Source organism: Eriocheir sinensis, chromosome 18 (assembly GCF_024679095.1).
Source record: "Eriocheir sinensis breed Jianghai 21 chromosome 18, ASM2467909v1, whole genome shotgun sequence".
Classification (NCBI taxonomy): domain Eukaryota; kingdom Metazoa; phylum Arthropoda; class Malacostraca; order Decapoda; family Varunidae; genus Eriocheir; species Eriocheir sinensis.
The window spans coordinates 1,976,566-1,989,017 of record NC_066526.1 but is presented as its reverse complement, the minus strand read 5'-3'; the positions used below and the strand labels follow the sequence as shown (position 1 = coordinate 1,989,017).

The window sequence follows — 12,452 nt, the reverse complement described above, 5'->3', positions numbered from 1 at the left end:
GATTTAAAAAGTAGAAAACAGTATATGATTAGCATCCAGGAAAAGGAAAAGAAGTGGTGGAAACAAAACAGAACACCAGACACATTGTTTCCTTTATTCTCTTCAGCCTATAATACCTAATGTTTTAAAATTATCAGCATCATATATTTTCCAGTACTGTCGGACATCATCTGAGCGTGTTCCTTTCCAGGCCTCGGAGGAGAAGCAGGACATGGATGCTCTCCAGGAAAGCAATCGTCGCATCCTGTTCAACCTCCTGCCGGCCCACGTTGCAACGCACTTCCTAGACAACCAGTTCAGAAACAATATGGTGCGTATATCATGATGTTTAGGCTTACAAAAAAACTGAGCAGGCATTGTAAGTATATGTGAGATTTTATTCTCATCTTGTTATCAACTTTGTGCCATCAGAAAAGATTGGTTAGGACTAAACTACCCAACTAAATGCTGAGTAATGTTCGCCTAAACACTTGGGTTATGAGGCTGTTTCCCATGCCATGCAACAGGATAGGCCAGATACTAAAGAAACAAAGAATCTGTAGCCAAAGAAGGAAGGAATAACCACTAAAAAGACCCACATCTTTGTAATATATAAAAAAACTGGCAGTTGTTAATTTTTCTATTGTGTCTGATTACAACCTTACCTGCCATGAGAAACTGAGTTAAGATTACTTTAGTTATTTCAATGTAAGCTTCGTCAAGAGTGGCAGAGACTCGTAGCCCCTCCAACACCATAAGGAAAAATAAGGACATTAACCCGTCCGCTGCGATTGGCTCGGATTTCACCTTTACTGGTAGCCTGGTAACATATAGTCCCAGATCTTTCTTTACCTCTGTGGTGGATAGTGGAGTGTTTCCCATGTCATATTGGTATGCTGAATATCCCCTCCCAAGGTGCATTACTTTACATTTTTCTTCATTGAATTGTAGCAGCCACTTTTTGTTTCATTCCTGTAGCTTGGCGATGTCTTCTTGTGGAAATCTGCAGTCAAGGGGTTAAACAAAGAAGAAGAAGATGTAAATGTAAGCTTCTAGGGTAAGAGTTTAGTTTACTGCCATGGTGTCTGGAGCACAGCACTCACACACCCCCCTCCCCCTCCCCCTCACCCCCCCAGGACTTGTACCACCAGAGCTACAGCCGCGTTGGGGTTGTCTTCGCCTCAATCCCAAATTTCCACGAGTTCTACACCGAGCTAGCCGTCAACAACCAGGGAACCGAATGCTTGAGGCTCCTGAATGAGATTATCGCTGACTTTGACGAGGTAAGAGGAAACGTGAACCCCGTATGAGACGTATAGTGTGATAGGAGCGACCTAACATTTTTACAGTTTTAGGCATATCGTGTATTCAAGCAGCCACCAGACTCTTACACACCCTCTCCTCTCCTCTCCTCCCGGAATTGACCTCTCTTTCAGCCACCTCTTTGGATTCTTTTTGGGAGCAGCGAGTAGCGGGCTTTTTTTATTATTGTGTCCTTTTTGTGTGCCCTTGAGCTGTCTCCTATGTTGTAAAAAAAAAAAAAAATGCCAGCTGAGTTTGAAAGAAAAATCACACAACTTTAGACCTACCATACAAATCATGCCCTTTAAGGATCGCTATTTCCTTGACTTGCTTCACCACACGATGCAGCAAGAATTTGGCATTCAGATTTTTTTTTTTTTTTTTTTTTTTTTTTCTAAGGGAGACAGCTCAAGGACAAATAAACAAAAACATCAACAAAAAGCCCATCAAAAACAGAATACCACTTTAATTAGTTTGGTCGCTTCCTTTACCCTAAACGCCTTGTATCATACCATTCCAAATCCTCATGTGGTATATCCAGATTGTCACTAATGTACAGTGACAACAATAAGTATGATTATAGACAGGCTACTTTTCATTTGGCTGTTTATTCATCGGTTTCTGTCATGTATTTGATTTTCTCAGCTCATGTGGTGTTTGCAAATTGTTACTAATGTAGAACGACAGCGATAAGTATGATTATAGACAGGTTACTTTTCATTTGGCTGTTTATTCATCGGTTTCTGTTGTGTATTTTATTTTCTCAGCTTATGTGGTGTTTGCAAATTGTTACTAATGTAGAACGACAGCGATAAGTATGATTATAGACAGGTTACTTTTCATTAGTCTGTTTATAGCATTGGTTTCTGTCATGTATTTGATTTTCTCAGCTCATGTGGTGTATGCAAATTGTTTCCAGTGAAGAGTGACAGATATGGGTATGATTGTAGACCAGTTACTTTTCATTAGACTGTTTATGTATTGGTTTCTGTCATATCCTCTGGCTTTGACTTGAACTCTTTCAAGAGGAGAGTACCGAGACACCTCTGCTCCTAAAATTGACCTCTCTTTTGGCCACTCTTCTAAACTCTTTTTTATAGGGGCAGTGATTAGTAGGCTTTTTTCCTCATTATTATTTTTTTTTTTTTTTTTTCACCCTTGAGCTGCTGCTTTTCCTTAAATAAAAAAATAATGGTAAATAATTCAGCCCCATATGACTGCTGTTGTTGTGGTGCCATGATTGCATACCCAAATAAATCAACCAATCTGTCATATACTTGTTTTCTCAGCTGCTGGATGACGAGCGCTTCAAGTCGGTGGACAAGATCAAGACTGTGGGCTCCACTTTCATGGCCGCCGTGGGTCTGATGCCGGACATGAGGATCCTGGACCACAAGGAGGAGTCCGCCAGCTACTACCTGTCGGTGCTGGCGGAGCTTGTCTTTGCCTTGAGGGAAAAACTGGCAAATATCAATGAAAATTCGTACAACAGTTTTACCCTGCGAGTGGGTGAGTGTTCTGGATTTGCTAACTTTTTAACCCTTAGACGGTGGCAGTATTTGAAGAGTAGCTCCCCCCAAAATGAATGGTCTATATATTGTCACTACCGACCTTAGCATAAATATAATTACGCCGCATAATGGATGTTTTAACTATCGTCTATGTATAGATTCCACCTCAGTCCGGAAGTGTTGTTATATTTCTGCCACACAAAACTGACTGATTGAATTTTGGACCATCTATATAGAGTTCCACCACCGTCTAAGGGTTAAACAATATAGATTCTCACCAATAATGACCAGAATAATGTTTTCGACAATTCTCTTTAATAACAGCACTTTTCAGACACCAGTTAGACATTTTTGGTGAGGTCTTACTTTATTTTTATTTGCATTTAAAAGCAATGGATGATATGATATATGTACAAGGTATGAAGGTTGTGTACTTCCGTCTCTACCTTAACCCGGTAGCAGCGACGGGCCAAATTTGTGGCTTTACCGTGTAGCAGTGACGGGCCAAATTTATGGCTTTACCCAAATTTGTGGCTTTACCATGTAGCAGCAAATTTATGGCTTTACCGTGTAGCAGTGACGGGCCAAATTTGTGGCTTTACCGTGTAGCAGTGACGGGCCAAATTTATGGCTTTACCGTGTAGCAGTGACGGGCCAAATTTATGGCTTTACCGTGTAGCAGTGACGGGCCAAATTTATGGCTTTACCGTGTAGCACTGACGGGCCAAATTTGTGGCTTTACCGTGTAGCAGTGACGGGCCAAATTTGTGCCATGATATAAACCCCCAAAAATAATACATGAACTGATCACAAATGCATTGATATATATTATGAAATTGTTTGTGTGAGTGATGATTTTTTCTCATTTTTCTCACTTAGAGGGACCATTAAGAAACACGATCCCTGCTGCTACCGGGTTAAAATATTTTACTATAGTCAAACTCAGCTACGAAGTCTTGACTCAGAGGGTCCCACTCGAGAAGTCCCCTGGCCATAGCACACCTAAATTCAGCCCTTGGTATACAGAACATTTAGTACACAATTTCAAATAGTAAATAGCAGACACAAGAGAGCTGATGTATTGAGGGTAATGCGTCAGTGCTGTAGGGAAGCTCAAGCCCCACCCTAACGGACTTCATATTTGTGCCAGACCATAGTCATTGATTCATATTTTCAACCTCTTTAAACGTCCACCTCAGGCATGAACATTGGTCCCGTCGTTGCTGGCGTCATCGGTGCCCGGAAGCCTCAGTACGACATCTGGGGGAACACAGTCAACGTTGCCAGTCGCATGGACTCAACCGGTCTACCTAACCACACACAGGTACGATCTTTATGTTTTATGCTAACCCTTCAACATCACTGCAAGACTTTTTTATTTCATGGCTGGCAGACACTATTAATTCTGACTCACTGGTGTCGCTGACTTGTCTTTGATTATGCAGGTGACAGAGGAGGTTTACCAAGTCCTGCGCAACAGACCGTACCAGTTCCAGTGCCGAGGGAAGGTCAAGGTGAAGGGTAAGGGGGACATGACCACTTTCTTCCTCATCGATCGCAAGGAGCCAGCAACGATCAAGGCAGAGGAGAGCCCGCAGCCCCCCAAGATTCCTCCCCACCACCAGAACTACGGTGAGTACCAGAACCCACGACAGGCACTGCACCTTGTTAATCACTTCTTTTTAGTACTCTAGCTCAACCAACCTAACACACATAACAGTAACTGAAGGTGGAGTTGCCGAGCATAACTAACAAACTCGAAGTAGCAACTGACATCCTTTACTTACTAACATAAACAAGAGCCTGTGGAATGTGTGTGTGTGTAAGTTACTGGACTGGTAAGCTGATACAGACTCATCACTGTTGGTCCATAGTTAAGCTGTCAGCCACTCATGCTATCCTGTCACCTAAATGACAAGACGTTTAGATGATAAGCTCATGGATACTTTAGTTATTTTTAATTGTGATATTATTGGATGATAATTTACTTGAGGCTCAGGTTTTATCAAGCTAAGCGAGTTGTATTGCTCTGATAACAGCCTGCTGGTGGGTTGTTACATCCTAGCTTTGCCTGTTAGTGAGGTAGGCCATACAGGGTGGAGCAGGGATGGTCTTGGCCAGGCCCTCGGGTAGTGACTAGAAAGAGGACACACGAAACACCCCACATGACCAGGACACGCATGACTCCTCTGGCCTCGTAGGGACATTTACTTCACTTGTAAGTTGTGCTTCATGCTTACTCACATGTTTGCAAATTGTGATATGTTCTCTCAGTGTCACTTGAGACATGTTGCTTTGTTTTGTACTTTCATTGTGAGTAAGTGTTTAGAGACAGCTTTAGAGGAATAGTTTTCTAGTATTCTTAACTCTAAAATGTCTGTAAACAATATATTGTAAAAACTGATGAGTTTGAATTGTTACTTAAATATGATTTGAGTAGATCACTCTAATTCATTAGATTTAGTTCTTTAGTAAATAAATTATGTATATAACTTAATTTGAAATATTCCTCCAATGATAATAATTGTAATTGTTAGATAAATGTATTGATTTTGTTCAAGTAACCTTCATTCATTATTCTGACTGTCATGAATGATGATTATTATAATGTTGTGTAATTTATGTTCTGGTAATATTGAAAACTTATTATCTAAGCGACAGTCACATGGGCAATTCCATCACTGGTAACCAGAATGGCTGTAATTGCAATTCTTACTTCATGAATCTGGACGCTGTCCTGCCTGGTGCAGACGGCTGAATTACACTGACGATGATGAAAGCTGAAACCCAGCTTGGATCACTGCCTGTGTGGCTGAATGATCGGAAATCCCAGAATATTTGGAGACTGTGTCGTGTACATGTGCCGGTGGGCTGCGAGATGCCAGGCACATGACTCTTTCACTGGTGACCGCACCAATCCCAGCGCACTGCCGCATCCTCCAAGCCATCCCGACTCCCACCACCCACCTCTGAGGGGCACACGGCAAACCTCTCACCATCATCACTCAGTTGCTGCCCCGTGACGTGATGGAGGAAGGTTATGCCGCCCTCCATTGCCAGGCCTCTCAATGCATTACTGTTTCACATTGGCTTCAGTATTTCCCACACATGTTCTCTTTTTCAGTCTTTTTATTTTTCTCATTTCCATTCTCAAAACAGTGACGAGAACCTTGATATTCCTGTTGGAACCCCCTCACTTACTCACTAGCCAGCCAGCCACTGAATCAGCCACCAAGCCCGCCCGCCCACCCACCCGCCGAGGGACTCAAGACGCTGTGCTCTGTATTCATAGCTCAAGGCATTGATGCCGGGCACAGTACAATATGCTGCTCTGTCAGCACATGTGCACAGTGGCGGTCTCCAGATATTTTAGGATCTCCAGTCGTTCTGCTACACCTGGCAGCTATGTGTTCCTCGCAAAATTTTCCCTTTGCAAAGTTCATTGATGGAAACCATTGGATCTTCACCTAAATCTAACCTCTGCTGTGGATGCAGATCTGCTCCCTCCATTTTGTATTGGAGTTGCCCGCATGTTGCTAGTATCTCTTGTTATAAGAGCACTAAAGCAAAAGTAAAATAACTTAATGCATTTTTCTGTAGATGCATCACATACAGGACAGAAACCTCTAAAGAAAGATGCAAAACCTTCAGCATGACCCTCTGTAAGCCCCACCCACACCCTGCCGTCTGCACCGCGACAACACACGTCTAAATGGCTGACCTGTACAATGTCTAAAATGTTGAAACTTGCAAATTCTTGTGTGTGACGAGGTAATTTTCAGACTAGTGACTAACGCAGAAATGTTTAGCGCATATAATGATACTGGATATAGAGTTTTATTAATATGTTTCACATTGTACTATCAGAAATTTAGATTTTCTACTACATTTACTTGCAGCAGACCTGATGATTTGCATGCTGTGTGTGGTGAAGTGTAGGGTAGCATCCAGGTCACTGCCAGCAGGGACCTGGGCAGCATAGGCAGCCTGGCTGCAGGGATGGGAACTCACTCCTCATTGGCTCTTTCATATTTACACATCAACAGTTTGGAGAAAATTTCTGTATTACTTTTCATGAACTAACCTGGGTGCATGGGGCTGTTAGTGCAAGAGTGGGTTTGGGTGTCGTTGGGGCCAAGGGTCTCCGCAGGACCCTTCCAAAAGGTGCCGGGACCATTTGGAGCTCTTGCTCATGTTCAGCAAATCCAACAAATGTTTGTATGTATTGTAGCCTTCCAAATTCTATAACTTTAAGTTTTTGCAAACAAATTATATTTTTAATAGTCTTACTACCTTCAAAAGATTTTTTTAATTAGCCAAAAATTTCCAAGTTTTCAAAATTCAGTAATATTTTTTCTGTCTAAGTCTGGTCACGAGTCATGCAGTAGACACACAGTGCACTCAGACATGAGCTCTGTGGTTTGAATTTTAAACCCTGATTTGCTGCAGGTGACCCAAACCCTCAACCCTTCCATGACTCTTCCTTAATAATCCTTCAACTGTCTTTGAATTGACTAAGAGAGAAATTCACCCTCTTGGCCGATTTACATTGCCTTCCCTTGTACCCTCATCCCTGAGTAACTCCCCGACCCCTGGCATGTCCCCCCACTAGCCCCGGATCATGGGTGTGGTTGGCCCGTGTGGCCCGCGTATTGTGTGGTTGGGCAATGTGGCGGGACCCTCCACACTCCCCACTCCTCCCTCCACCCACACCAACGCCACTACCACACCCACAATGGTAAGGTGTTTCCAGTGTGTGCATGCCTGTAGCCACCCTCATGCTGCCTTGGTGGGTGTGACAGAGTGTACAGGGGTGGTTGCCTGAATGCAGGGTGGTGCGGCTGGGATGACTGGGACTCTGTGGCCATGTATTGTACCAAGGTGTTCAGCTGAAGAGACATGGTGCAGTTCCTTGTAAAAGTGTGATGTGTCTGATGTCTTGTCGGATCAGAGTGGTTATCATGAAGCTTGCATCTTGAAATGACTGGAGCAGGTTGATTTAGGATGTGAATATTTAGGCAACCATGTTCATGTAAATATAGGTCTGTGGTGTATATATTCTTTGATTTGGTAAAGACAAGGACAACAGTTGTGTCACTAGCCATATCTCATAAGATAATAATATTAACATTATATTTGTAAGCAGAATATACTCGCTTGCCTTCTGAAATATAAATCATTATATGATGTGTTTTAGCAGACGGTTAATTATATCTCTTAAGCTATACCTCCTAGACTGTGCTGACTGAGGCTTTAACACTGGAATTCATGTTATCATTTTTTTACATGGTCAAGTTGGTTTGTGTACATATTTTTATTTTTACAAAAGTTAAATATCTTTTGAATGAATTTTCTTTTATATCATATCACCATTATCCTTTTTGTTCCATGCTGTACAGAAGGGCCTTGATTCATCACGAGACATTGCAAATCCCAAGAGACATAATGAAATCCTTATCACTTAACATTGATGTTGCTTCACTAAATTGTTTTACACAAAATGCTGTTTAGAAAGACATTTGAGAAAACTGCTTGATACACTGATTCACACATGTACAGGAAAGAGTTGATGGGAGTTGACTGCCATTCCTCTCCATGTCATTCCACTTAGCATCAAACCCCATTAAGACAAGGTTCTATTGTATTATGCTACTTTATCAAAAATTTCCTTTATTTTCCATCAGTAATATTTTTTCCTTAGTTGTTTATTTTACACATTTTCATTCCTCTCGGCCCCAAATGATGGAATATGAAATTGGTTGTATGTTGTGGAGTGTAGCCAGGGCGTAGCGTAAGGCTCTGTAGGATGTTCTTGGGCCGGGGACTTAGTGTTGTGAGTGTGTACTTCACCTTGCTCAGGGCGGGGAGTGGAGGAGGAATGATACATGCATGGAGTGAACCCTGGCCCTGGTCACTGGGCTCCTAAGATAATCATCGCACAAAAGTTAAGTTTTGAGCATTTGTGGAGTGGAAGTTGAGAGTGAGTGAGTGAGGACTGCAGTACACTGCTTGAGTGTAAACTTGATGAAGTGGAGAATGTACACCAAAGAGGAGCTTGCATGTAAGGTGGCATTTGTCAGTAACTTTGTCATTATATACAGTAGTAATTACTGAGACAACTTAATTGTTCCTGTATATTGATTACTCATGCATTTTAGGATGTAATATGTAATTAGAAAGTAGAAATACTGTAAATGAGATTGGACCATTGAGCATTTGATCCTGACGGCCCTTGCAAGAGTAAGAAGTACAACAGCCAGTTGCAAGTGTGTGAAGCTTTCCTGGCCAGGGGAAATCAGCATTTGGTTTCCAGTTCTTTTTGATCTTTACTCTCTAAAAAGTATATCCTTTAAGTGATACATGTTGAAGGATCACTTTGAATATTGCTTTCAGTAAGCTGTACATATTTGTGCTTGCCACTTACCACCTGTGATGCCACTTAAATCACTTGCTGTCAAGGTAGAAATTGAAAGATGGGTTTACAGAGAACCATCTTTATGTATATCCATACATATGAAATACATTTATATATAGTTTTAATTATGAATATACAGCAGTCAGCACTAATGTACATTTTTACCCAGTGTTGCTGTCTTAAACTCCATCTAACTTGCTGTTGTCTCCACAGGAGGACTGTTTGGAGGTGTTGCAACGCCCCTGGCCATGGTGCCCCCCAAGGTGCCGCCCCACGGCCGCAGCCTCTCCCAGGGCCTGACGGGGCAGCTTGTCCAGGGCCAGCCGGCCGGCACGCCTCGCTCCAGACGCAACAGAGACTCTTTCTGTGATGACTTGCAGTCAATGAATATTAATATTAATCAGAACCTCAGTAAATCAGTTGGAAGGCAGCCAGGGGGAGGAGGGGACTGCCAGAGGTGTGAGGAAGAGCCGCTCCTGACCAGGGCTCCTCCGACTCCCCTGGACGCCCACGTCCTCCCGAGATTCTCTGTTGGACAGATGCGCTCCAGCAACAAGTCCCAGACACCGACCCGAGCTGCCATGCAACAGATGAAACCCCAGAGCTCCATCACTGCCCCCAAGACGTACTCTCAGTCCCGTCCTCGCACCTACCGCCCGGATGAGTACAACTTCCCCCCGAGTGCTTATGTCCCCTCCTGGAACCAGGCTCAGAGCCACGGCGCGGCCCACCAGGGGAGCAACACTGGGAACGGAAAGAAATCCTCCGGACGGAGTCGCACCTCCCCGAGGCAGGAGAGTGATGACGGGCAGCTGCGGCTTCCGGACATGAGCAGGCCAGGTCTCACCGGAGGACTCATCCTGCCACCAGTGCCTCGTCACCACCACGTGGAGGAGGCCGGGGTGCGGCACAAGCTGCGCTCCTTTGCCAGACACTACAGTGATGACAGCCTGCACGGCTCCTCCCACAGAGACCTCCACTCCACCCGCATCCACTCCTCTGCTGATGAAATAAGTTCTCTGAATCGCTCTCCAAGTCTAAGTTCCTCCGATGAGAGCTTCTCGCGCACAGACTTTTCTCGCACTGATGCTGACTCGCCATCGCCGCAGCACACCCCCTCGCTTAGTGACGAGCGCTTCAAGTACATGTTCAGTGGCATAAATTTGGAGGGTGCTGCAGCCCCAGGGTTCAGAGAGCTTTCTCCTCAGATTTACTCAGACTATTTATCCAGTGTCAAAGCGTCAAGTGACGAGAGCTCTTTGCGTCTGAACAGTCTTTCGCGAGACTCCACGACCTATTCCTATCCTAACGTTCCTGGACTCTGGAGGGAAACAGACATAACCAGTCCCGCTCCTGAGGAAAGAATGCGGAGGGATGACTTAGTGATACCAAAGTTAACTGCCGAGTTCTCTAGTGACAAAGTGAAACGTAGTAAAGTCAGTGATAACAGGGTGGAAGTGGAGGTCCCTTCACAGGTTGACAATTGTGTGAGTCATAGCGCTTCCCCATCCAGTGAGAAAGTGAGACCCGGATGTAGACTAAGTTACGTTGACTGTGACCTTAACTCTCCCTCGAGAACTAGTGCCTCTGGAAGCACAAGCCGCATGCGCAGTCTTGAAAGGAGTCCTCGGGAGAGTTCGGCGATGACTCCCGACAGTGTTATTATGTGTAAAAAGCGTTCTCTCTCAAGGGAAGAGGGACAGAAGGTGGGTAACCACATCCAAGTGGAACAAGAACAGTCCCGGAAACGTAATCCAGAGCGTCAGAAAAGGGATGGAGAGTGCCAGACGGACCCTCGCAACCACCACCACCGGTCTGCCGCGGCGAGCACCAAAACTCCTGAAAAGACAAAAATGGAGAGAAAATTGGAAAAATCTTCTACATTTGAGGGAATACCTGAGGATGGAAAGTCAGCATCACTCGACTGCGATAGAGGAAGGTATGGTGGTCTGAGTGGAAGTAGTGAAATTGAGCAGGAAAGGGAAACCCATCACCGTGACAGCTCAGATATCAGTAACAACAATTCAAGTAGCAACGTCATGGAGAACTATGCAGGTAACACCCTTGAAGGTTACTCAGCTCTTCAGAAGGCTGCCCAGCAACAGGAAAAGGAGTTGAATAATATGTTTGGCAATCAGGTCAGGTTGGATCCACTGTCTGTCAAACCACTTACACCAGACTTGATGAGCCTTGACCCTGTAATGCTTGGCCTTCACTTTGACCCTCATGGTAATCAGACAGTGCTGCAGCTCACATCAGCTTCTGCAGATGGGGACTTGGCACCCCATCAGCCGGCTGTGCCCCAATTGGCAAAGCTGTCCTTGGCTGACACAGCGCCACTAGACTCTAGAACCCAGGCTTCCCGAGGCCCTCTTGGCCACAAGTTTCCTCTGGAGATTCCCGCCCCAGAGAGAATCAGTCTCCACCACAGTGTGAGGAAATTTGTTGGCTCCAGGTAACCACTGAACTCTTGCCAATGTTGCTGCTTCTCCACTAACATTGCCTACCTTGGTGACTGTACAATGTCTGCGTCTTGATAGAGAACTTGAATATAGCTCCTTGGTACTCACCATTTTGACTAGAGAACACTTTTTGCTACACATAGCTTCTTCTCTGTGTATAGGAGATGTGAGGGTGTAGACATTGTATCTTACAGAATGTTGCTATATAGAGGAACCCTTCTCAATGGTGCCACAAAGTCAGATCTTACCTAAAGCTTATGCATATTTCCTACTAACATTACTAACAAGCACTTGCCTCTTGCTATCCAACATAAAGGAGCATTAACAGTTCTAGAATCCATTGCCTTTGTTAACTTCAGTTCAATATCTTCCACAGTGAAAAGTAGCCTTAAGAGTAACAATACTATCTCCATCACATGTTCATAGTCTTTCACCAGTGGGCGGACACACTTGACCACCTTCAAGATTACTTCAAAATGATATAAAAGAACTTTTCAATCAATTTTTGGATACTGTATTCTAGAGATGTATTGGATATCTAAAGTCATAGATCCATGTATATCATCCTGTTGTATTTTGTGGATACAGACGTCAGCCTCTTGAGAACAGTAGCTGCAGATACGAATGTCAAACTGTGACATCCTCGTGGATACAGATGTTTTTAGGATAATTTGTTATATTTGTTATACAGTAAATCTTCACTTAACATTGCTGATAAATTCTTGGAAGTGGCAGCTTAAGCAAAACTTAAGGGACAGAAAAGATATCAGCCTTCAACCTTGT

General features: G+C 43.9%; 1 protein-coding gene across 6 annotated transcripts in view; it reads left to right on the top strand.

Annotated features, from left to right (window-relative positions):
- Positions 1-12,452, top strand: part of LOC127000221 (adenylate cyclase type 1-like) — an 86,992-nt gene that overhangs the window by 68,187 nt on the left and 6,353 nt on the right. For 3 of the 6 annotated variants that reach the window (XM_050863638.1, XM_050863637.1, XM_050863639.1), the window contains 7 exons: positions 191-310; positions 1,116-1,262; positions 2,571-2,790; positions 3,992-4,116; positions 4,238-4,424; positions 7,405-7,530; positions 9,421-11,662. In XM_050863638.1, the coding sequence (XP_050719595.1) occupies positions 191-310; positions 1,116-1,262; positions 2,571-2,790; positions 3,992-4,116; positions 4,238-4,424; positions 7,405-7,530; positions 9,421-11,662 (3,167 nt within the window). Of the gene's footprint in view, positions 1-190; positions 311-1,115; positions 1,263-2,570; positions 2,791-3,991; positions 4,117-4,237; positions 4,425-6,392; positions 6,564-7,404; positions 7,531-9,420; positions 11,663-12,452 lie in introns of those variants that run through there. The other 3 variants (XR_007753821.1, XM_050863641.1, XM_050863640.1) reach the window with 3 other exon arrangements.